The sequence below is a fragment of the Ipomoea nil genome, unplaced genomic scaffold (assembly GCF_001879475.1).
Source record: "Ipomoea nil cultivar Tokyo-kokei standard unplaced genomic scaffold, Asagao_1.1 scaffold2805, whole genome shotgun sequence".
Classification (NCBI taxonomy): domain Eukaryota; kingdom Viridiplantae; phylum Streptophyta; class Magnoliopsida; order Solanales; family Convolvulaceae; genus Ipomoea; species Ipomoea nil.
The window spans coordinates 125,622-149,216 of NW_017619233.1; the positions used below are offsets into that span (position 1 = coordinate 125,622).

The following is a 23,595-nucleotide window of genomic DNA, read 5'->3' on the forward strand; positions in this document are numbered from 1 at the left end:
GATGGATGATTTGAGGTGTAACACATATTTGATCTATTCCCTTGCCAATAGCTTTGTTAACCACTTAATAATTGGATTAATTCTTGATCTTGTGTTTTGCATTGCTAGTGAAGGCTTATGTGAGATTCCGGTCATGGGTGTTTTACTAGAACTTGCCTCATTACTCCCTAAGTGATGTCTAAGTTTTGCATGTTTTGAAGTGATTTAGGCCTTTTTTTTTTTGTTTAGCCATACCCTTTAAACCTGCCCCTATATATATTTTTATCCTTCGTATCCCCATTGTGCCTTTTGTTTGTTCAAATAAGTGCTAAGCACTTATCCCCTCTTTGTGATTGTTTTTCTTTGATTTACCCCATTATTATAACCCTTAGCCCGTGGCCAAATATTTCCATTCCACCCTTGAGAGAATGAAACTTTTATCTTTATCTTTTCCGTAAGAAGAGTTTTATGAAGTTGTGCTACGAAAAAAAGCAGCTAGTGTTACAAATGTTCAAGTGTGGAGGTCATGAAAGTTTGGATTAAAATTATCTTGCTATATCCAAAAGAAGTCCAAAGACAAAGAAAAGAATGAGAAAAAAAAAAAAAAAAAAAAAAAAGATTGAAAGTTTTTGAGTTTGGATCCCCACTTTACCAAAGAGTTGCTAAGTTCTTAAAAGAAATTTGCTCCTTGGAATTATGATTATCTCATCTCTTCCAAATTTTGAAAAGTTTAGATAAATTATGAAATTCTCTCTTTTTGATTAATTTTTCCATACCACTTCTTTGTTAGCCATCACCCGTAGCCCCATTACAAGCTTAATAAAGTCCTATTTGATCTTAGCATGCATTCTTAGATTTGATCTAGGGGAGTATGAAGGGCAAGCCTTTGGGATCTCATTCATGAGCCGTGTCTTGCATAATCTCAACTGAGTATTTGGCCACACTTGATCCTCACATACTTTAAATTCTTGGTGCTTGGTTATTGGCTTGGAAATGGGTCTCTTATGTGCCAAACTAATTTGATTCTTGAAACTTGTTGTTTTGTAGCAAGTTGGTTGGTGGTTTGAAAGGTTGTGCAAGAGAGAGCATGAGTAATTTGTATGTTTTGACTTGTGATTTTATTCCTTAGTTTTGCTTGAGGACAAGCAAAAGCTTAAGTGTGAGGGGGTGATGTTATCACATCTTTGCTTGTTATTATAGTTATTTTGAATCATCTTAGTATTTTAGTTCTTTAATTTTGCATATTTAATACATATTTTCCTTGCTATTATCATTTAATTATGGTTTGCACTTGTTTTGAATGTTTTACGGTGTTTGTTAGCGTTTTTGAACCATTGTAGGTCAATTCTATGAGCAAGGGAAGTTCAAGGATGAGTTTGGAGCAATTTTGGACAAGTTCGGGGCCCAGAGGACTCGACGCGTCGAAAATTTCCAGAATGTTTTTTCGGTCGAGACCATCAGGTCTCGACGCGTCGAGCCATAGCTCGACGCGTCGAGCGACGCACGAAATTGTGCTAGCTTAATACAAAAGGGCGTTGGCTTCAGCAATTCAACTTCAATTTTGAATTCCAATTTCAACTTCAATTAAATACGGCAATTTCTTTATTTAAATATAGGAATTATAATTTGAGTCCAATTTTGTACAAGATTCCTATTTCATCTCAACTTTGTACCCACTATAAAATCCCTCCTTCCTCAACCCTAATGAAGAGACAGGGAGAATTCAGAGATTCTTGGAGACAAGAAGGAGAGAAATCTAGAGCCACAAGTTGTCTTGGAAAGCAAGAAGAAGACTAGGGAGATTTGGGAAAATCGTCTGGTTAATTCTTGTACTCTTTTGATGATTTGTAATTCTTTATTTATATTTGCTATGTATAATTTAGTCATGCTTGGCTAAATTCTTTAGAGATTCTTGGGTAAAAGTGTTTATAAACCTATGTGTCTGAGCTCTCAGTTTCTTTAATATATTATTATTTGGGTTTAATGCTTGTGTTGCAATCGTGATAATATTGTTTGATGCTTGTAATTAATGGCCATAGTTACTAGCTTCATAGCCATGTTTGTGTCACCAATGGGAGTTGGGGCATAAGTTAGGGCACACACGATTGCACCTAATGGTTGGTCCTTGGGAAAGGGGAACTTATTAGGGGAAGTTTATTCTAGATTATTGCTCATCGGGAGATGGTAGTAATTAGGAATAATTGAATGCTGATCTTTGATCTTATTGGGTGTTTAAGCCATGGGAGTGGAAATTCACTAGGAATAGAGATTACGGGAGTAATTCGATTCCACTTTGCATTCCCACACAAATCTTAATTCCAAACTAAATATTGCAAACGATAATTGACACTAGGTGATTAAATACTTGAATCCCATGAATCTCAACTTCTCTCTAATTGTTTTCAAAATCCTGAACCTCTGTTCTATTTTATTTATTTTATGCCAATCAATCATCTAAGTAATTGTTAGGATTAGCTCTAATGAATAAGTTAGTAACTAGTGCTTGATACAACCACTTCCCTGTGGATCGATAACTCGTACTCCGAGAATTATTTGTTTGCAAATATACTACGCTTCAGCCGACTAGGTGGCGTCTACATGTGAAAACGGCACAGCCTAGGGGCGTCAAGCGCCTAGGCGCTGCTTAGGCCGAATTTTACAACACTGGTTGAAAGTGGTTTTATGAGATGTCGTCAAGAGCATACTCTATATGTCAAATTCATAGATTCTGGAGATATTTTTATAATCTGTCTCTATGTTGATGATTTGATTTTTACTTGAAACTAATCTAAGAATTTAGGAAGGCACTCATTAAGAGATTTGAAAATACGGATATGGGCCTTATATGCTACTTTCTTAGTCTTGAAGTCGTTCAGATGGCTGGTGGAATCTTTATAAAAGAAATATGCTGATGATATTTTGAAATTGGAATGGTTAATATTTCTGACTTGTTTAAAAGAGGTAATGTTATAATTATTAAATCAAACTTTGGTAGTGGCAGACGTGGAGTGCGTACCTGGAGTAGCTTTAGTGGCAAATTATGCTGTGCAACCGTATGCACCATGCATGGTGCACACTGTTGCAAAAAATGACGTCGTTTTGACTAAAAACGCGCGTCCGACTTTAAAAAAAATCAGTTTCGATTTCCGGCAACAGCATTATGTTTTGCATAATTTGAACTATATATCTAGAATGAATGAACTAAATACAGAATGAGTGAACTAAATATCCAACATGAATGGAAAAAAAAAATCAGTTTCAATTTTCGTCTAAAAATCCAGAATGAATGAACTAAAAATCCAGAATGAATGAACTATATAGTTCAAATTATGCACAACATAATGCTGTTGACGGGAATCGAAACTGATTTTTTTTTTTAAGTCGGACGCGCGTTTTTAGTCAAAACGACGTCGTTTTTGCAACCGTGTGCACCATGCATGGTGCACACGGTTGCACAGCATAAAGATTGGTATCTTTGAGCAACTAGGACAATCATGCTATTTCACTAAGCGTGTGTTTGAAAAGTAGGAAAATGAGTTATGGAAAATGTTTTCTTGAAAATGAGTTATTTTTTAGAAAATATTTTCTTTTTCAGTGTTTGGTTGCATTCCAGAAAATTGTATTGGTGTGTTTGGTTCATTTTCTGGAAAATGAGTATAATTATTTTTAATTTTAAAATATTTAAAATATACAATGGTGGTGGCGGCAGCGGCGGGTGATTGGCTACTCCACTGCTGCAAACAGAAAATAACTCCCCCAAAAAAAAAGGAAGTAGTTTTTCGAAAAATCCCCTTATTTTTTCCATTGATCACACCCCTTTTTTCCATTGACTTTCATTTTCTCCCTCTAGCCAAGGTTTCCAAACGCACCCTAAATTTAGGAATAGTCTATTTGGACCTCCAAGCTTATTGGTTATGGGCTTATCAGTTTTTTTTTTTTTTTTTTTTTTTTTTTTTTTTTTTTTTTGCGTAACCCTTAAAATTTTATATCTTATCAAGCTAGCTCATTAGTTTCAGGTAAAATTTGTTTGTGGTTCAATAGCCTTAGGACATCCATATCAATGGATATTTTGTAATTTTTGGAACAGTACATGATGACATGTTGGAGAGAGAATGTAAGCAAGAGAAAAATGGGGTTGTTCAACAAGGGAGATTTTTTTTTTTTTTTTTTTTTGTCAAAATGTGGGACCCACTGAAGAAGTCCTCTAATCACTTCGAGCCACGTGCGCGTCAGGCACTCTAACAGTTACCTTTTTATAATAAAAAAAAAAAACAGTTTTTATTTTTATTTTTTTCTTCTTTTTTCTCTTTCCTCACATATTCTATTTCTTAATCACAGTTACAAAAATTCTTCAAAAACCACAAAAAAACTTCACTATTATAGATGCTCTTAGCTTGTATTATGGATGCTCTTAGCTTGTCTATGACTGCTCTCACTTAATCATCCAATATCAATCAACCGTACCATGAACTATACCACTCACGTCATAAATCTTTCCTTTATGTTTAATGGGATTGTCCAAGTAAATATATATAATGATATATTATTGAAAACAAACTATATATTATTCCTTTATATATACAAACAAAGATAGTATTACATCAAATAAAACATGAGACTATACCCACTAAATAAAGTACTATAATTAGAGAATCAAATATACTATAAATAAAATATTTTAATGACCATAGTTAATACACAATTATTTCAATGTAAGTATTAAACTCCCTCATCTATCCTTGTAATCAACGGCCATCATAAGTGACGGAGTTTGTGATTGAAGAACAATGAGAGTCTATATTCCCTTTAGAATATGAAAGTGATGCAACAAAATCATCAAAGCCTTCACTTCGAGAAATAGTCAAGCCGGCAGTGGAGAGAGTGAGCAATGATAGCTCTGGCAAAGCTACAGAGCCTTCCAAGTATCGAACAATTTGTTGAATGTTAGGTCTAAATTCGGTATCTACTAAACAACACAACAATCCAAGTTTTAAGACAATGTTTACCTCTTCAACAATATAATCTTCACCAAGTTTAGGATCAATAATCTGCAATATTTCGCCTCTGTTCCACAACAAAAACACCCACTCTACCAAAATAAGAACCTCATAGGGCGCTTTATGTTCTATAGCCCTTCTGCCACATACAACTTCAAGTAAGAATACTCCAAAAGCAAACATATCAGAGGAGGTTGTGGCCTTGCATGTTCTAATATATTCTGGGGCAAGGTAGCCATGTGTTCCTGCTAGATGTGTAGTTTGAGGATCGGATCCATGATCATACAATCTAGCGAGACCAAAATCTCCAAGCCTTGCATTCCAATCACTATCTAGTAAGACGTTATTAGGCTTTATATCTCTGTGAACCACCACCTTCTCCCACTCTTCATGGAGATAGAATAGAGCTGATGCCACTCCTTTGATGACTTGAAATCTTTGGTTCCAACCAAGAGTGCGTATTGGATTGTCAAACAAATACTTATCAAGACTTCCATTTGGCATGTACTCGTAAACCAAAAGCAACTCTCTTTTACGTCTGCAATAGCCAAGAAGAGGAACTAAATTCCTATGACACAACCGCCCCAAACTAACAACTTCAGCAATAAAGGATCTCATTCCATGTGTAGATTGGTGGTAAATTTTCTTCACAGCAATCTCAGTTTTTGAGTTGGGTAACACTCCTCTATAAACTTTGCCGAACCCCCCTGCCCCCAATATTTGTTTGTCTGAAAACCCCTTGGTGGCAAAGTACAATTCTTTGTAATTGAACCTGTGCGGCCCATACTCGAGTTCCCAGTCCTCAAGCAACTCCGCAAACTTCCTCTTCCTTAATACATAATAACCCACTCCACACACAATAACAACCAGACAAAATATTGCAATCACAGGCACCCCAATCACCAGAAATCTTGATTTTTTCTTAGGCCCCACTCGTGGAAGCTTTGGAAGTTTAGAGGGATCCAGTTCTTGAGCAATGCCATTCATTTTAAAGCTCCATCCTAGAACATATTGGGTTGATACAGCTGAACCAGTGGCCGATGTGAAGCCAACCGACACGGTTTCTAGTACGTCCACAGAAATATCACGGCGAAAAGACAAAAGAGGCTTACTTGGTTTACCCACACTGAGAGGAGCCACAGTGACATTCATTTGCTTAGCTCTGCCATCATATTCTACCCAAACTTGTATTGGTTCCCCACTGCCGAGACTGAAGTTATGAAATTGGTTGCCCTGATAGTACCCTGCTGGTTTTGCTAAAGCTGATCTCAAGCCGTTGATATCAATTCCTACATGGTTGTTATCGATATCATAAAATTGACGATTCTGGAGGGTATCGAGCTCCACTGCCACTACATGATTGGAAGCATTGCCATAATAGTTTGCTTCATTGAAAAGGCCAAAATATGGGTCTGGAAATGCTCCAGGAAGGCCTCCTGGTGGTGTAATGGCAAAGGTAAGGCCATAGTACAAACTCTGAATCTGGGGCACGATAGCACAGACAAAGGTGGTGGAGAAGGAGAAAGCAGAGGCGTTAGGTGAGTTCTTGAAATTGATAGGCATGGGGTAGAAGGCACGGCCTATCTGATGATTGGTTTCATTTGTTAGTCTCAGTAAGCCATCGGAAGTGATCTGAGCTATTCCGTCGAGGGTGAGATTGGCTGAGCTAAATCCGTTGAATGTGAAGTCAAGGTCTCCAGATGTTCCGTAGCAGAGTTGAGCAGTAGAGATGGCTACCAACATTACAAGCTTGAGGCACATCGTTTTGTTGCGGCGTTGCAGTATCCAAGTAAAACTTCTCAAACACTATACAAGTGCAAGGAGTCAATTTTATAAGAAATGTCATAGGATAATTTGTTGAAAATAAATAAACATTCAAGAATTTTTATATGGGAATTATAAAGTTAAAATTAAGAATTATAAATTGGAAACTGGGAAAATAAATTCTGGATTTTTCCATGTTTTAGTTTTAAAGGAAAATATAAAGTTAAAGAAAAATCTTCATTCTATTCAAGGAAAAAAGACCTAATTTGGCGGAAAAATGTCTTCCAAATTTTTAGTCCTAAGACATTTTCTTGATTCTTTATTCTTTCATATTTATCTTCTCTCTATTTTTTTTCATGTTATTTTTCTGATTATTATTATTACCACCACCATACTACCATCACCACTACCAGTATCGCTGCCCCCACCACCACGACCACTATTGTCAACACTACCACCACCAACACCACCGCCAATACACCATCACTTATTATTATTATTATTATTATTATTATTATTATTATTATTATTATTATTATTATTATTATTATTGTTATTGTTATTATTATTATTACCGTTGTTGTTATTGTTGTCATATAACAGATAACATATTCTTTAACTTTTAACCAAATAAAAAAATATATAGTTTTTTGACCATCAACTAAACATTACAAAATGACTCATTAGTTGATGTGAAGTTGTTAACTTTATTTTGAGTGCTTTGAACTTTGAAGTTTGGACTATTGAATATTTAATTTTTTTTATTTTTAAAGTAATTTTTTTTATTATTTATATATGAGTTCAACAATTTTTATTATTAATTGAAACATGAAATTAAATAGGTCAAACTTGGGTATAAAATTACAAGCAATCTTTCTTGAACTCGAGCTCGAACTCAAAAATACGAGCCATCATGAGTCGAACTTCAGCTCGAGCTCGAGCTGAAGTTCAAACACTTGAGCCTAATGAGCCGAGCTCGAACTGTTCGAAAATAAACTAGCCGAGCTTGAGCTATAATTTTTGAGCTCAAACTTGAACCCATCCATTAGTAATGGAGCTCGAGTTCAAGCTCAACTCAATTCGTTTAAATCCGTGGTATGTATTGTAAATTGTAATGGAATGCTAATGGACAAATGAGGATATTAACTTTTATTAAGACTAGTGGGAGTAATAGAGCTAGTAGCATTCAAAAAAAAAAAGACTAGTGGAAAGGCGAACTGGATTAGTGGAAGTGACTAAATGAATTAATGAATCTTGACCAGGGGCTGCAACTTCAATCATTATTGTTGGATCCGTCCACACAACTGTGTAAATCACGATTCAAAAATATTTAAAGTACATTATTCTAATTCAAAAAATATATTATCTTACTTTAAAAATTTAATTATTCTAACACATAAATTATATTATACATTATTCAAATACATAAAGTACATTATTATAATTCATAAAATACATTATTTTACCCTAAAACATTCATTATTATAACACGCGCATTAAACAAAAAAAAAATAATATAAAAAAGATGTTGTTTTGAACTATAGTCCACATACCACGATCTACGGGCAAATTATTGTGTGGACCATGGTTCACACAATGTTATGTGAATTATAACAAAAAGTACATTTTTAATATACTAAATGTACATTATTTTTGTATTAAATGTGCATTATACAATATAATATACATTCAGAACAAAAATAATGTAAATTTTTCTGAATATAATATACATTATTTTTGTATTGAATATACATTATTTTTGTACTGAATATACATTATTTTACCGTAGACAAAATATGATCCACACAATAATGATGGCTATCTACGTAACAATTTTTCCTGCAACTGGGCCAAACGAAGTTAATGACGTAGACCACGTGGTCCATGCTGACTATGAACTTTCCTAGGCCACTTGACAGTGGACAAATGAGCCCCGGATAAAGATTATCAACGCCAGTCACCCTTTTCTACAGAATCTGACTACAATTTCGCTACGAGCAATCACATTATGACATTAGTGATTTTTGCTCAAGTTTTTGCAACGTTTATTTGTTTAAAAAAATATTAATTTAATTTTTATAACATAATTCATAATTTTTAAAAAAATTTATGCCGTCAGTTAATTAATTTATTTAATTTTTAATTTAATATTGTAATTAAATTCATAATTATCAATTAAATTATAATTTTATAATTATCAATAATATTATTATTAAATTTATAATTATTAATAATACTGTTACCAAATTTATAATTATAATTATAATTTTTATATTGATAATAAATTAAAAAAACGAATTAAAATATAGTGGCATGGAGTAAAATTGGTTAAATAGTTGATTCACAAAAGATTAACAAAAATCTAAAACTAATAGAAAGAATAGTTTTTGAGATTGAGTGAGATACTGGATGATGGGTTGATGTTGGGGCCCACAAAAAAAAACTTGGGCAAATTATATCGTGCACCGCGGTGCATAATCGATTATGTACCGTGCATCAAAACGACGTCGTTTTATTTAATGAAAAGAAACGGAATCCGTTTAACGCGTTTCTCACCGTTCCGCAAAAAATAACTCTGTTCTTCAGTTTCAATTTGTATACACTGCAGTTTCAGTTCAACACAACTACATTCATTTCGATATAACACAGTTTCATTCAATATTTATACACTCAAATATGTGAAAATGTTATTTAATTTTATTTTATATACACTATAGTTTCATTAAAACACAACTACATGATCATTTCGATATAATTACAGCTTCATTGTACAATATACACTCAAATATGTGAAATGTTATTCAGTTTCATTTTATATATACTGCAGTTTCATTTCACCACAACTACAGTATCATTTTGATATAACTGCAGTTTCATTTGATAATATAAAAATAATACGTGAGGCAGTATCGGTTTAGATACACTGTAGTGTCACTCCGTTAACACTAACAACGCGCCGTTTCTTTACTTAAAGAAACGACGCTGTTTTGATGCGCAGTGCATAATCAATTATGCACCGCGGTCCACGATATACCGACTTAAAAACTTGATGAAAAATCACACTAATGAGGTTGCTCTAAGTCTTTAGATACTGGACCACTTGATGTTGACCCTTGTCGTCTCCACATGTTGGTTCTCTAGTTCTCTAGTTCTCATTTGGACTCAACTCTCTATATATTTAAAATAAAGTTATGGGTCATACTTGTGTAACATTATCTCATGGATCTTAATCTATGAAACAGATTGAATATAAAATAGTTGTTAGTTATTTATGATATAAATCATAATATTTATTACAGAAAATTTAATATCAATTTTAAATAAATAAATTATTATTTATAATAGATATTGTATTCTTTTTGTCCCATTTTATATGATTAGTTCGATTAACGAGACATGACTGAATTTATTTTTAATTTTATTTTTTATAATGTTATGTTTAGTATTAGTACGTATATAAAATTTATATATTTAGAAACTACATTAAAGGAACTATAAAACACAAAAAAAAAAAATTAAATTTAAAAATAATTAAAAATACTAAAGAAAATAAGCAAAGAAGAAAGATCTAGCTTGATCAATAAATATCATACATGACAGATAAAATGAGATAAGAGAGAGTAATATTTATATATGAAATTGTGATACTATTTAGAGTAAAAATGATTGTTACTAATGATAAACATTGGAATACTTATAACTTTCATTGTGATACTTACAAAATGTAATTCTAATGTAAATATTGTAATACTTATATGTGAAATGTTACTTATGAAATAAATTGTAATACTTATTATAGAAAATTTAATATCAAATTGAATTAATTAAAAATAAAGTGTTCGATGAAATGTCTGAAGTAGTAAGGTTGTTATGAGAGTAGGATTTTACTACTTCATAGGCCAAATAGACCACGAGAGTGGCTCTGGCAATGGAATCATTATCTTCCAAGAATCACGATCAATGCATTACACTACATTCTATACGTAGGATAATTCTATTGCATCCAATCAAGGAACATTGCACCTAGTCCTAGTCTCCTCCATTCACTTGATTACATTCGTGTTTGCTACATACTTGCTTCTCTACATTTGCCCGTTACTTTATTTTTTCTTTTTTGCTTCGATAATGCTCTCTCTTAAAGTCTAGAGACTTAACTTTTTACGGCTTTTACAAAAATTTGTATGTAGCCACTCATTGTTCAATTCACATTCATCATTCTTAGAGAACGATATCCCGAGTAAGATTCCATCTTACTCAACCTACTTTCCATCTCACGTATACTACGATTATCGGTGCCTACTAAAGTCATTTTGTACTCTAACTTTTAGATGTCCCCATGTCTATATATAAATACCACAAATTAGGTTCAATCTCTGACTTTTTTTTTTTTTTTTTTTTGGTTAACTCAATTTGTATCACTATGGTATGTTTGGTGTCTGACAAGTGAAGGGTTTAGTCTTTTTTTTTTTTTTTTTTTTTTTTTTATTTAACTCCAAGACTAATTTTTGCCGCTTGTAAAACTTGATCCTTGATTTCTTGTGACAAATTTCACCTTTGTACATGACAAGGTGGTACATGGCTATTCTCTTGGAATGCTATTTCGTTCCTAACATATTTCGTGATGAATTAAATATGTTATAAATTTTTAAATTTTAGATAGATCTATATAATAAGTTGGTGATATAAATAATTATTATTAAATATTAACAAAATGGGTGACTCTCATGTGGAACCGTCTCACATATCCTTATTTATGAGACAGGTCGGGTTACAATGAAAATGTAATACTTATACTGAAAAAATGTAATACTAATCAAGAATAAATTATTTGTGATTTATAAAAAAGGTGTAATATTTTTAAGAAAAAATGTAACACTTTTATAATATCTACGGGTTAAACTGTTAATTATGAGAAAAAATGCAATATTAATTATAGATAAATTATTTAATTATTACTTATGAGAGAGAGTAATACTTATGAGAAAAAAATGTAATACTTTTGATGAAAATAGTAATAATTTTAAATCAAAATGTAATATTAGAAGTTGAGTGATTACTTATGATGAAATGATCTTATAAGAAAGTTTGCCTAACAATAGTAACAAAATAATGAGTTGACCCGCACAGACTTAGCTTAATGGTTTAGTGGGCAGTATTTGGGAAAAGAAAATAATGAGTTGACAGTTGACATACCACATCATTGACTAAGTTGTTAGATAGTGACATCATTGATGTCGCGTAAAAAAAGTTAATAGTCATATTAAAATCGTTAATTATTATCTTGTATTAAATTTTAAAATATAAAAATTAAATTGAACAAAAGTAAAATATAATGATTTTTTTTTTTAATGTTATTAGCCCTATTATATTATAGTATCTGTTCATGTAAAATATAATGATTAAATTAAACAAAACTTTTGTAAGGGACCTCCTTTCACGAGAAAAATAACGATATCCAACAAGGAACTCATTAAAGAATAAATAAAAAGAACAACAAACCTGGCCAAAAATGGTTCCTCTACTTCTGCAAAATTCATTTTTTTTTTTTTTTTTGGCTATCTACAAGAGCTCGGGAATGAAGTTCCTAGCTAAAGCCATTGACGCCACAGGTTTCGCAGCCGCCGCTGAACTTCGCCATCAATTCTCACCGTTTTCTGCTATGGCTTCAAAGGAATTGAAAGAGGAGATATGGCTGAGGGAGGAGATGAATGAAAATGGGCTGTTTACAGGTCATTTTAGAGCTTTGTTTATTAATACTCACCCTTACATGTTTTTATAATTACAATATTGGCCCCAAAAATTTATTGAATTATTTCAAATTTATGCTGTTAGCTTGCAATTGCGCTCAAATTATTATTATTATTATTATTATTATTATTATTATTATTATTATTATTATTATTCCCTTTTTTTATCCCCGAAATACTCATCATTCTTTAAAGATAATATATGTTTCATATTTTCTCAAACATTTTCAATTCAAAAAATTTAAAACCCCACCATCCTAATTTGAATATATGACCTTCCATTTGAAATGGTAATTGAGATGCATCACACTACAAGATAGTTGGTGAGCTCTAACTTCTTTAATTTCACCCAGTTTTTAAATTATTTTTCAAAAAATAATATATGCCACATATATCCATTTAATTTATAAGAACTTTGACATGATCTAATACACTTCCATAATCGGCGTGTATTAACAAAAAAATTCTACATAAGATTTTGAGAGTGCTTGACTATTAGCAAAAAGCTAATTATATTAGCAGATAGCTGATAGGTAATAGCATTGTTTTAACGATATATCACTTTACAATGCTAAACTTTTGTTATTGTATTGAGTTTGAATTTCTTAATATAATATAGAAAAAATTGTACTTTTCGTCCCTAAGTTATAAGGTAATTGTAGAATTCGTCCTTGAGTGTTGATCATGCTCACATTTCGTTCCTGAGTTATAGAGTAATTGTAGAATTTGTCCCTGAGTGTTGGTCATGCTCACTTTTCGTCCCTAAGTTATCATTGGCGTTGCACTTTTCATTCCTGGGTTATACTAAAATTGCAAATTTCGTCCCTAATCACTACTACATAAATGGTATACTACGTCACTTAATAGACGGAGGTTTTTTTAAATAACCGCCGTTTAATATATTTTGTTATACTACGTCACTTAATAGACGACGGTTTTTAAATAACCGTCGTCTAATATATTTTGTTATACTACTTCACTTAATAGACGATGGTTTTTTAAATAACCGTCGTATATTAGGGCTGGCACGCATTTTTTGGATTGTGTCCGGCAGGATAATAGGGCTGGCACCCGACCCGGATCACAAATGGGCATTGACTCAGCATCACATGGGAACCCAACGGGCAGAACTCCAACGGTTAGGAATTCCAACAGGTGTCACCTTTATTGTCTTTGAAGCCACCATTGATGCCACCTTTGATGAGAGAGAGTTAAAGCCTCAACGCCTCATTCATGACTCTTCATATTCTTGCCGTTAGCTCAGCTCCCCAATGATGACTCTTCATGTTGTTACCGTTAGGACCTAGCATAAATAGAACTTCCCTCAGCTGAGCAGGGGACACACTGTACTTTCTATACTGAGACAAGAAGCAATACAACTATTCGTTACTCTTATAATATTATATTTCCGGTAACATATTTACTGTCATTGGTGCTTTCATTGAGAGCCTGAGTCAAATACTCAAGCAGGCTACAACACTACTCTTTTTCTCTTTCAACAGCAAGCCTGAAAGAATGGCATCCCGCAGCTCCCACGGTTCTCGCAACGTGAACAATGGCAATGCCTCAGGTGACCTCCGGGACCAACTCACCAACAATCGCGGAGGGGACCTCCGAGAACAGCTCAACAACGGGAGGCCCGGGGACCTTCGAGACCAACTCAACAATGGAGGGGTAAACCAAGCCGTGAACAGGAGGCCCGGGGACCTTCGAGACCAACTCAACAATGGGGGGGTGAACCAAGCCGTGAACCTCCAGGCGACCGCCGATATCATTCAGCAAGCAGTGACGGCGGCGCTAAATCAGGTGGCGGTGGGACTGCAAGGCCAAGTGCCCACGCCGCGGCCCCAGCAAATAGGGGTAGAGGCCCAAAGAAGTGGACCGGCCAGACGACAACCAGGCCCTTCCCAATCTGCGCCAGAACAATTGGGACAGAGGGCGCCCGTGCGGCAAAGATTAGGATCACGGGCCGAGGGGTCCTCTACCAGAGGCCCTCGCCAACACGAGAACAGACAAGCCGAGAGATCACCCACAGAGGAGGTGGGCAAGTCTCGGGAGCCGATCCCACGCCGACACGTTGATGAGTCGGCCCTACGTCGACACCTGGAGGAGCGACGCGTCGATGAGTCGGCTCTGCGTCGGCACTCGGCGGAGAAGCGACGCGCTGATGAGCGGGTCCCACACCGACACTTGGATGGACGGAACGTCGAGGAACCCGCTCCGCGTCGACACTCAGATAGACAACACGTCGATGAACTAGCTCCACGCCGACACATGGAGGAGCGGCAGCCGGCCCCGCGTCGGCACCCTGACGAGTCGGCCCTGGTCGAGAGGCTGCAGAGAAGAATCGAGGAGTTAGCAAGAAGGGTGGAGGCACGGGAGCAGTCGCCGGAACCTGAGGTACGGATGGCAGCACCATTCTCCCCTAGCATCATGGACGTACCTTTGCCGAGGGACTTTAGGTTGCCCGCCATCAAGGAGTACACGGGGGCCACTGACCCACGTGTCCACATGACGAGGTACAAGGCTGCTATGGTAATGATCGGGGCAGGGGACGCCATCATGTGCCGAGCGTTCTTGTCCACACTGGATGGAGCGGCCCAAGACTGGTTTAACACCATCCCAGATGGGTCGATCCAAAACTTTGGGGAGTTATCCAAGAGCTTCCTAACATACTTCTCCGGTAGCATACATCGCAAGAAACCCTTCTCTCACCTCTGTGTAGTGAAGCAAGATAGAGGCGAGAGCCTCAAAGACTTCCTGATCAAATGGAAAAAGGAAGTCAATAATGTCTACGACTTCGACTCCAAGGCGGCGATCCCGATATTTATCCATGCCTTAAGATCAGGGTATTTCCACAAGCAGCTGAACGCTCACCACCCCCGCTCTTACGAAGATCTGATGAGGACGGCTAGCCGCTATGCCGAAGCAGAGGACGTCGACAGGAAGAAGAAGGACGAAGAGGATGGTAGGAAAGATGGGAAGCCTGGGAAAGCTGGTCCGCCCAGCCAGGCACCACTCTCGAACCACCCGACCGCAGGGAAAGGCCGAGACCACGAACGGCCTCGCCTGGTCCCCTTGCGTAATTTGAGTCCTCTTACCCATCCCGTCAGTGTCATTCTAAAGCAAGCTGAGGAGATGGGAATGGTAGAATTCTCCGAGGAGTGCATGAAGGTCTCCCCAAAGGCAGACCAAACAAAGTACTGCAGGTTTCATAGGCATGCCGGACACGATACGGATGAGTGTCACGTTTTGAAGAGACAAATAGAAGACCTCATCCAGCAGGGCTACTTCCGACATTTCGTCAAGCGATCCAAGCAGCAGCAACAGCCGCAACACAATCCACCAAAAAATGTCTGGAGGAATGAGGATGACACCGAGCCGTCCACCTCAAACGTCAAAAAAAAGAGACCATGACCAAATATCTGAGCAGAGTGATAGCGAGAAAGAAACCGAGGTGGCGCCCAGAGGACAAAAGAAGCACACCATACACTTTATCTATGGTGGACCTGCAGGGGGCGACACGCCCGCGGAAAGAAAGAAGTGGAGCCGGCAGCTATACGTGGGAGAAGTGGCGAGTCTTCCCAGAGAAAAGAAACAGAGACAGGAGGCCATCACCTTCTCTGATGATGACCTCCCAGAGGGCCCGTTACCCCATCGTGACGCCCTGGTAATTGAGATGGACGTCAATGATGTCATTATCCGCCGCATCTTAGTCGACACGGGAAGCTCAGTCAATGTGATGTATTACGATGCCTTCACCAAGTTAGGGATACTTAGGAACCAGCTCAAAGAAGTACGTACCCCACTCTCTGGATTTACGGGTGATTCAGTGGAGACGGAGGGGTCAGTGGTCTTACCAGTGGAGATAGGCACGAGCCCTAACATTCGCAAACTTGACTTGGAATTCATCGTGGTAAAACTCACTTGCGCGCACAACATCATATTGGGGAGACCGGCACTGGAGAACCTCAAGACCATAGTGTCGGTGGAACACTTGTGTATGAAGTTCCCCACTTTGAGCGGGATAGGGGTCGTCAGAGGAGACCAGCGAGCGGCCCGCAGTTGTTACGTTAAAGCATGCAAAAAGATTGGCAGAAATGATCTATAAGTTCACACCATCTGTAAGGATGATCGATCGGGTATGGAGCTAGGAACATTTGATTAAGTATTTTCCATAATATTCTAGTAGTCGTTTGGAACTGGTGTTTGGAAATCGCGGTCCGCCCGCTTTGCATTCTGAAATCTTTTGGAAAAATATCTCGTGCTTGCGGTCCGCCCATGTTGTTTCAAAAAAAAAAAAAAAAAAAAAAAAAAAAAAAATTGGCTGAGGGTGCGCCTCAGCCAAGGCCGAGGCACAAGCCTCGGCCAAGTGGCCGAGGTCGCGCCTCGGCCACATGGCCGAGGTCACGCCTCGGCCACATGGCTGAGGCGCACGCCACGGCCCCAAAAAAAAAGAAAAAAAAAAAAAAAAAAAAAAAAAACCATCGGACGAGGCTACGCCTAGGCCGCGATCAGCCGAAGCGCACGCCTTGACCACGATCGGTCGAGGCGACGCCTCGGCCGCGATCAGCCGAAGCGCACGCCTTGGCCACGATCGGTCGAGGCCACGCCTCGGCCACGATCGGTCGAGGCGACGCCTCGGCCACGATCGGTCGAGGCGACGCCTCGGCCACGATAGGTCGAGGCGACGCCTCGGCCCACGATCGGTCGAGGCGACGCCTCGGCCACGGTCGGTCAAGGCGACGCCTCGGCCACGGTCAGCCGAGGCGCACGCCTCGGCCACGATTGGTCGAGGCGACGCCTCGGCCACGATCAGTCGAGGGGTTGGCCGAGGCGCCCGCCTCGGCCAACGCCGAAGTCCGTCTCAGCAAAAAAAAAAAAAAAAAAAAAAAAAAAAGAAAACACGATCGGTCGAGGCTACGCCTCGCCGCGATCAGCCAAAGCACACGCCTCGGCCACCTCAGCCGAGGCGCACGCCTCGGCCACGGTCGGTCGAGGCGACGCCTCGGCCACGGTCAGCCGAGGCGCACGCCTCGGCCACGATCGGTCGAGGCGACGCCTCGGCCACGATCAGTTGAGGCGATGCCTCGGCCACGCTCGGTTGAGGCGATGCCTCGGCCGGAGGCACGCACCTCGGCCAGCCTAAGCCGCAGCCCGTCTCGGCCAGCATAAAAAAAAAAATTCATGTGTGATTTCGAAAATAAAATCACATACTCGGGATCAATCGGGATTCTCCACGATATCAAGCAAATTCAGCTTTACTCCCAAGTCAACTCAAACACATCCGTTGCCTTAGGAGTAGGGGGGACTGGTGACAGGATAATAGGGCTGGCACCCGACCCGGATCACAAATGGGCATTGACTCAGCATCACATGGGAACCCAACGGGCAGAACTCCAACGGTTAGGAATTCCAACAGGTGTCACCTTTATTGTCTTTGAAGCCACCATTGATGCCACCTTTGATGAGAGAGAGTTAAAGCCTCAACGCCTCATTCATGACTCTTCATATTCTTGCCGTTAGCTCAGCTCCCCAATGATGACTCTTCATGTTGTTACCGTTAGGACCTAGCATAAATAGAACTTCCCTCAGCTGAGCAGGGGACACACTGTACTTTCTATACTGAGACAAGAAGCAATACAACTATTCGTTACTCTTATAATATTATATTTCCGGTAACATATTTACCGTCAACCTTAATTAATTTTTTTTACGTCATACACTTTAAATAACCACCGGTGATTTTTTTAACACATACACGGCAGTTTTCGAAGTGACTATCGTTGTAAATATACACTTCTACGGCGATTTTGAGAACCATCGTGTATGTTAACTATATACGACAGTTAAACAACCGTAGTGTATGTCAACTATATACGACAGTTATTTAAACAATTGTCGTCTATTAAGTGACGTAGTATAACACAATATATTATAAGGCGATTATTTAAAAAACGTTGTCTATTAAGTTACGTAGTATACCATTAACAAGGACAGAAAGGCTAGTTACGACCAAATTATTCATAATCAAATATACAAAGGAAGATGCAAACCCAAATCGAGACAGAATAGCACGGAGAAAGGGTCAGGCCACCCGATCGAAAGCCTTCATCATATCAAATTTAATTGCCACATTAGAGCCCAACACCTCTTATCGATGCAACGAATTAATTCGTAAGCTAACAACACATTGTCCTAAATACTTCGTCCACTAACGAAACCCACCTGTTTACGGGAGATAAACTTTGGAGGTAAACGTTTGAGATGTGTAGTAATGATCCTGGTGAACACTTTGCTCACAACGTGCATAAGCAAATAGGCTGGAAATCCACGAACTTATCCAGGTTCGGCTTCTTAGGAATCAGAATTATCTGGGCACTAGCAATAGGCTGTGGAATGGGAATGCCTGCAAAGAAATCCAACACTGCCATATGAAGATCGTCCTCAATAGTAGCCCAACTGTTAACTCAAAGTATTTTGTCAAAGTTATGTGTAAAAAGAATTCCAGTTCTATAAAGGAATATCAGTGCTAAGAGGAATAGTTATTGAAGAATACTAGTTCTAAGGGGATTTGTTGTTGAAGATTTTCCAGTTCTAGTTTGATTAAGAATAGTTTTGTTATTCACGAATCTGTTAGGAGTAGCTACTATAAATAAGGGTTGTTCTTTATTGCAGAACTCATGCATTCAACATTAATCTTGTGAGGTCCGAGAGTCTTTGAGAAGAGTTATTAAATTCCCCAAGTAGTACATGTGTTTAGGTTTCAATAGTTTGGTAGGAAAGATCATTCTATTGTGGATCTCAGGTTCCAAACAGTGTACTTTAAATATTGAGCTTTTAGTGGATTTAGGCAAATTCTCAAATTGAGAAGTGCCTCGCAGATTAGGGTTGTTTGCCCGAAATGCGTTACAGATTGTTTGTGTTACAACTTCAGTTTCGACATCACTGTGTGCTGCATTCTACAAATTTCAATTGATACCAGAGCCAAACAGCTTAAGTTGTTAGTAGGATCCTAATGGAGTTTCCCAGAGAAAGACTGTCAAACACCAGGTCCCCTGCTCTAGTTGGTACAAATTTCTCCTACTGGAAAGCTAGGATGAAAATATACATATTAGCACAAGGAGAAGGAGTCTGGGAAGCCGTTGAGAAAGAATGGAAGAATCCCGTTGATGATAAAGTTAATCAAAAACCTAAAACAGAATGGAACAAAGAAGAACGAAGGGAATAAAATTACAATTCAAAAGCCATGAATGCAATCTATGGAACCGTGAGTGAAGAAACTTTCAAACTAATCGCCACCACTGGTATAGCAAAGATTGCATGGGATATACTATGTGATCATCACGAAGGAAACACTTCTGTTAAGCAATCCAAGCTGCAAATGATACAAACACAGTTTGAGAATTTAAAAATGAAAGAAGAGGAAGATATCTCACGGTGTGCAAGAGTTTTAGGGATTGCTGGAGATGCGTTTAACATAGGCGAACCTATTCCTGAGCCTAGCTAGGCTCATCAAAAAGGTTCTTTGACCTCTACCTAAAAAATTCCTGATGAAAGTTACAACCATTCAAGAAAACAAAAATCTAAACACTTGCAAACTTAGTGATTTAATGGGAAATCTTCAAACCTATGAGCTTGAGATGCTACAGAACAAGAAAAGTAATGGCAAACGAATAACATTCCAATCAAAACAAGAAGAGAGCCCAGGAATTGATACCAAGACCATGGAACAATCAATTGCTCTCCTAACAAAGAATTTCAATAGAGTTCTCAAAAAATTCAACAAATTTAGAAACAAAAGTGCTTCAATCAATCAAGAGAACTTCCCAACTGGACAAAATCAATCTACTTCAAAAGGAAGGGAGAGTCCAAAACCTGAAGGAGTTCAGTGCTACGAGTGCAAGGGCACATCTAGTCCGAGTGTCCAACATACTTAAAAAAAGAACAGAACCTATGTATCAACCCTAAGCGATGACACAAACAGTGAAGAAGACACCAATACTAATTTTGTAGCATTCATCGCAAGTCATGAGAATGATAATAGAAACGAAGAGGATATACAGGAACTACTAGAATCATACACTCAGCTGCATTCGAAATGGGAACAACTCATCCAAGTAAATTTAGATCTCATGCAAGAAAATAAGTTCTTGAAGAATGAAAAGGAGAGAGAAAAACTTGTTCTGAAGGAAACACAAAAAAAAACTGACAATATCCCAAGAAAGAGAAGCCAAGTTGATTCAAGAAATCAAGGATTTAGTCGAAAGACCAAAATCATCAAACTCAATTTCTGTAGAAAGTTACGTACCTGAAGTTCCAGAGGTGTCACAACATCACTTCCAACATCGAAGAAGAATCAGATGCTACTACTGTCACAAACTAGGGCACATCAAAGCATATTGTTTTAAAAGATAACATGATTTCCAATACTGACATAACAACAGATGTTGGGCTGGACAGGCTCGAAACCAGAATAAGAAAATATGGGTAAGAAAAGGTCAAACACAGGCTGTTGCATATACCACAAGAACTAGCAACAAGCAAAATATTTGGTACTTTGACAGTGGATGCTCAAGGCATATGACTGGAAATCTAGAAAATCTTGAGAACATCCAATACAAAAATGAAGGGCAGGTCACTTTTGGAGACGGTGGAAAAAGACAAATTATTGCAAGTGGTACCTTGAATGCCCATGGGCTGCCTAAGTTGCCGAAAGTCCTTTTAGTACAAAGCCTAAAAGCAAATCTAATCAGCATAGGTCAGCTTTGTGAAGATGAACTCAAAGTAGAGTTCTCTAGAGACAGTTGTAATGTGTTTAATCAGAATCACGAGTGTGTCATGATAAGAAAAAGGTTCGCAAACAAATGCTACCCATGGGATGGTGACCTATCTTGTTTACAGACAACCATCAACCAAACACAATTATGGCACCAACGTATGTGACACATAAATTTTCACAATATCAAAGGGGACCAAGGAACATTCCTAGGTTATTCATCAAACAGTAAGGCTTTAGTGTAGACAGTATAATAGAATTCATGAATGTGATCATTAATGATGAAACTCCACCAATAACCACTGATGATGACGAAAGTCCAAGAGTTGTTGAAACAACTGTTCCAACACATCTGACTACTAATATGCAGGATTACAAAACAGAAACAGAACCAGATAAAGAAAAGGATAAAAGTCATTCTACTGTCTTAAAAAATCAGAAAAATCATCCTTTAGAAAATATCATAGGAGATCTCAATCAAAGAATAATGACTAGAGGAAAGAAACAAGATTACTACAAAATGAAGGAAGGAGACTACTACACCTCCAAGTTTGAACCCAAAAACATTGATAAGGCTCTAGACAGCAACAAATATGAAAAATTGAGAATTGAAATTGGAATGTGTCACATGTGAAAGAAGTGCGGAGCTTGGGCCCTATCTTCAATTGTCATTCATGAACAGGCCCAAACCCGGCTCAATGTCGTGGCCCAAGGTTTCATTATTCAGAAATCTAAAAAGAAAATATATCATGGACTTCGTGGTCGTCGTCTCCCAAAAACCACCCACGACCATCACTCTATCTACCATCTCTTCACATACCTTCACAAGAAAGCATCAACGGTGAAAACACTACATCAGGAAAAATAAAAAATACCTCAATGAAGTACCACATCTCAGTACGCCAGCACTGGAGTTCTCTCAAATCCATTACGCATTGAAGATGATGGCCCCTCAAAGATCGCCATGGACCCGGTCCCAATCTCTCAAGTTCCGTTTCAGGATGTCTAAGAACACCAAGTCACATCTCCAGTGTTGAAGTCACAAACAAAGATTCAAGACAACACTCATTAGATGAAAGAGATACATGGTATCAATTAAGGGGGAGAAGAATAAGAAATCAAGCCACTTTGAGATCAAGGTTTTTGTCAAAAATTTGACAAAGGGGGAGGGTGTTAACTCAAAGTATTTTGTCAAAGTTATGTGTAAAAAGAATTCCAGTTCTATAAAGGAATACCAGTCCTAAGAGGAATAGTTATTGAAGAATACTAGTTCTAAGGGGATTTGTTGTTGAAGATTTTCTAGTTCTAGTTTGATTAAGAATAGCTTTGGTATTCACGAATCTGTTAGGAGTAGCTACTATAAATAGGGGTTGTTCTTTAGTGCAGAAATCACGCATTCAACATTAATCTTGTGAGGTCCGAGAGTCTTTGAGAAGAGTTACTAAATTCCCCTAGAAAGTAGTACATGTGTTTAGGTTTCAATAGTTTGGTAGGAAAGATCATTCTATTGTGTAATATCAGGTTCCAAACAGTGTACTTTAAATATTGAGCTTTTAATGGATTTAGGCAAATTCTCAAATTGAGAAGTGCCTCGCAGATTAGGGTCGTTTGCACGAACTGCGTTACATATTGTTTGTGTTACAACTTCAGTTTTGACATCACTGTGCGCTGCGTTCTACAAATTTCACTAACAATGCCTAAACAAGATCTCGAGAATCCATCTGGCCCTTAGCACATTCCGGATCAAGAACCCACGTTGCCACTTTTAACTCCTGTAAGCAAAACAATTGACCTCATAGCCAAGTTATCCACAATGGTGATAACAACCGGAACATTAGCGATGAACTCATCAACACCCCAACAAGGCTCATCCTTGAAAAGGCAAAAAAAAAAATAAAATTGATACTGCCCTCAAACTGAATATCTTTTTGAGTAGAAATCAAATTCCCCACCGCGTCACATATGCAATTGACTTGTTGCCTGCTATGTCGATCCTTGACAGTAATGTGGAAGAATCTGGTATTAGCATCTCCCTCACAAAGACACTTTACCCATACTTTTTTTTTTCCAAAATATCTCTTCTTGATGCATAGCCAGCAATAAATTTGCTTGTTCACGTGCTAAATATTCCCCATTTGATGGAGAAAAATCTGCATCAAAACACAATTTCACATCCGTGACAGCAGTTTTTGCAGCACGCACTCGATCAAAAACATTACCAAAAAGATTCGAATTCCACTCCCACAAAGCCTGCTTGAGGCACTTCAATTTAAAGGCAAACACTCTCATACCACCCTCACCAGCCGAGCATGCCCAATTAGAAGCAACC

General features: G+C 37.9%; 1 protein-coding gene and 1 long non-coding RNA gene across 3 annotated transcripts; both read right to left on the reverse strand.

Moving 5' to 3' along the window:
- Positions 1–2,646: 2,646 nt before the first annotated feature.
- LOC109157973 lies at positions 2,647–19,784 on the reverse strand. Its single transcript, XR_002050300.1, has 3 exons — positions 19,772–19,784; positions 14,204–14,206; positions 2,647–2,762 (listed from the first exon to the last, which is right to left on the reverse strand). It is a non-coding gene; the product is annotated as an uncharacterized LOC109157973 (long non-coding RNA).
- LOC109157971 (L-type lectin-domain containing receptor kinase IV.2-like) lies at positions 4,535–6,805 on the reverse strand. Of its 2 annotated transcripts, none has more exons than XM_019305778.1 (2): positions 4,693–6,805; positions 4,535–4,586 (listed from the first exon to the last, which is right to left on the reverse strand). In XM_019305778.1, the coding sequence occupies exon 1, from the start codon at positions 6,735–6,737 to the stop codon at positions 4,725–4,727; it is 2,013 nt and encodes a 670-aa protein (XP_019161323.1). In that variant the 5' UTR covers positions 6,738–6,805; the 3' UTR covers positions 4,535–4,586; positions 4,693–4,724. The 2 variants fall into 2 exon arrangements, with proteins under 2 accessions (XP_019161323.1, XP_019161324.1); XM_019305779.1 differs by lacking the exon at positions 4,535–4,586 and having other exon boundaries at positions 4,803–4,894; positions 4,986–6,805.
- Positions 19,785–23,595: the final 3,811 nt, after the last annotated feature.

Coding starts and splice junctions, on each gene's coding strand:
- LOC109157971 (XM_019305778.1), bottom strand. CDS start 6,737: ATGTGCCTCAAGCTTGTAATGTTGGTAGCCATCTCTACTGCTCAACTC.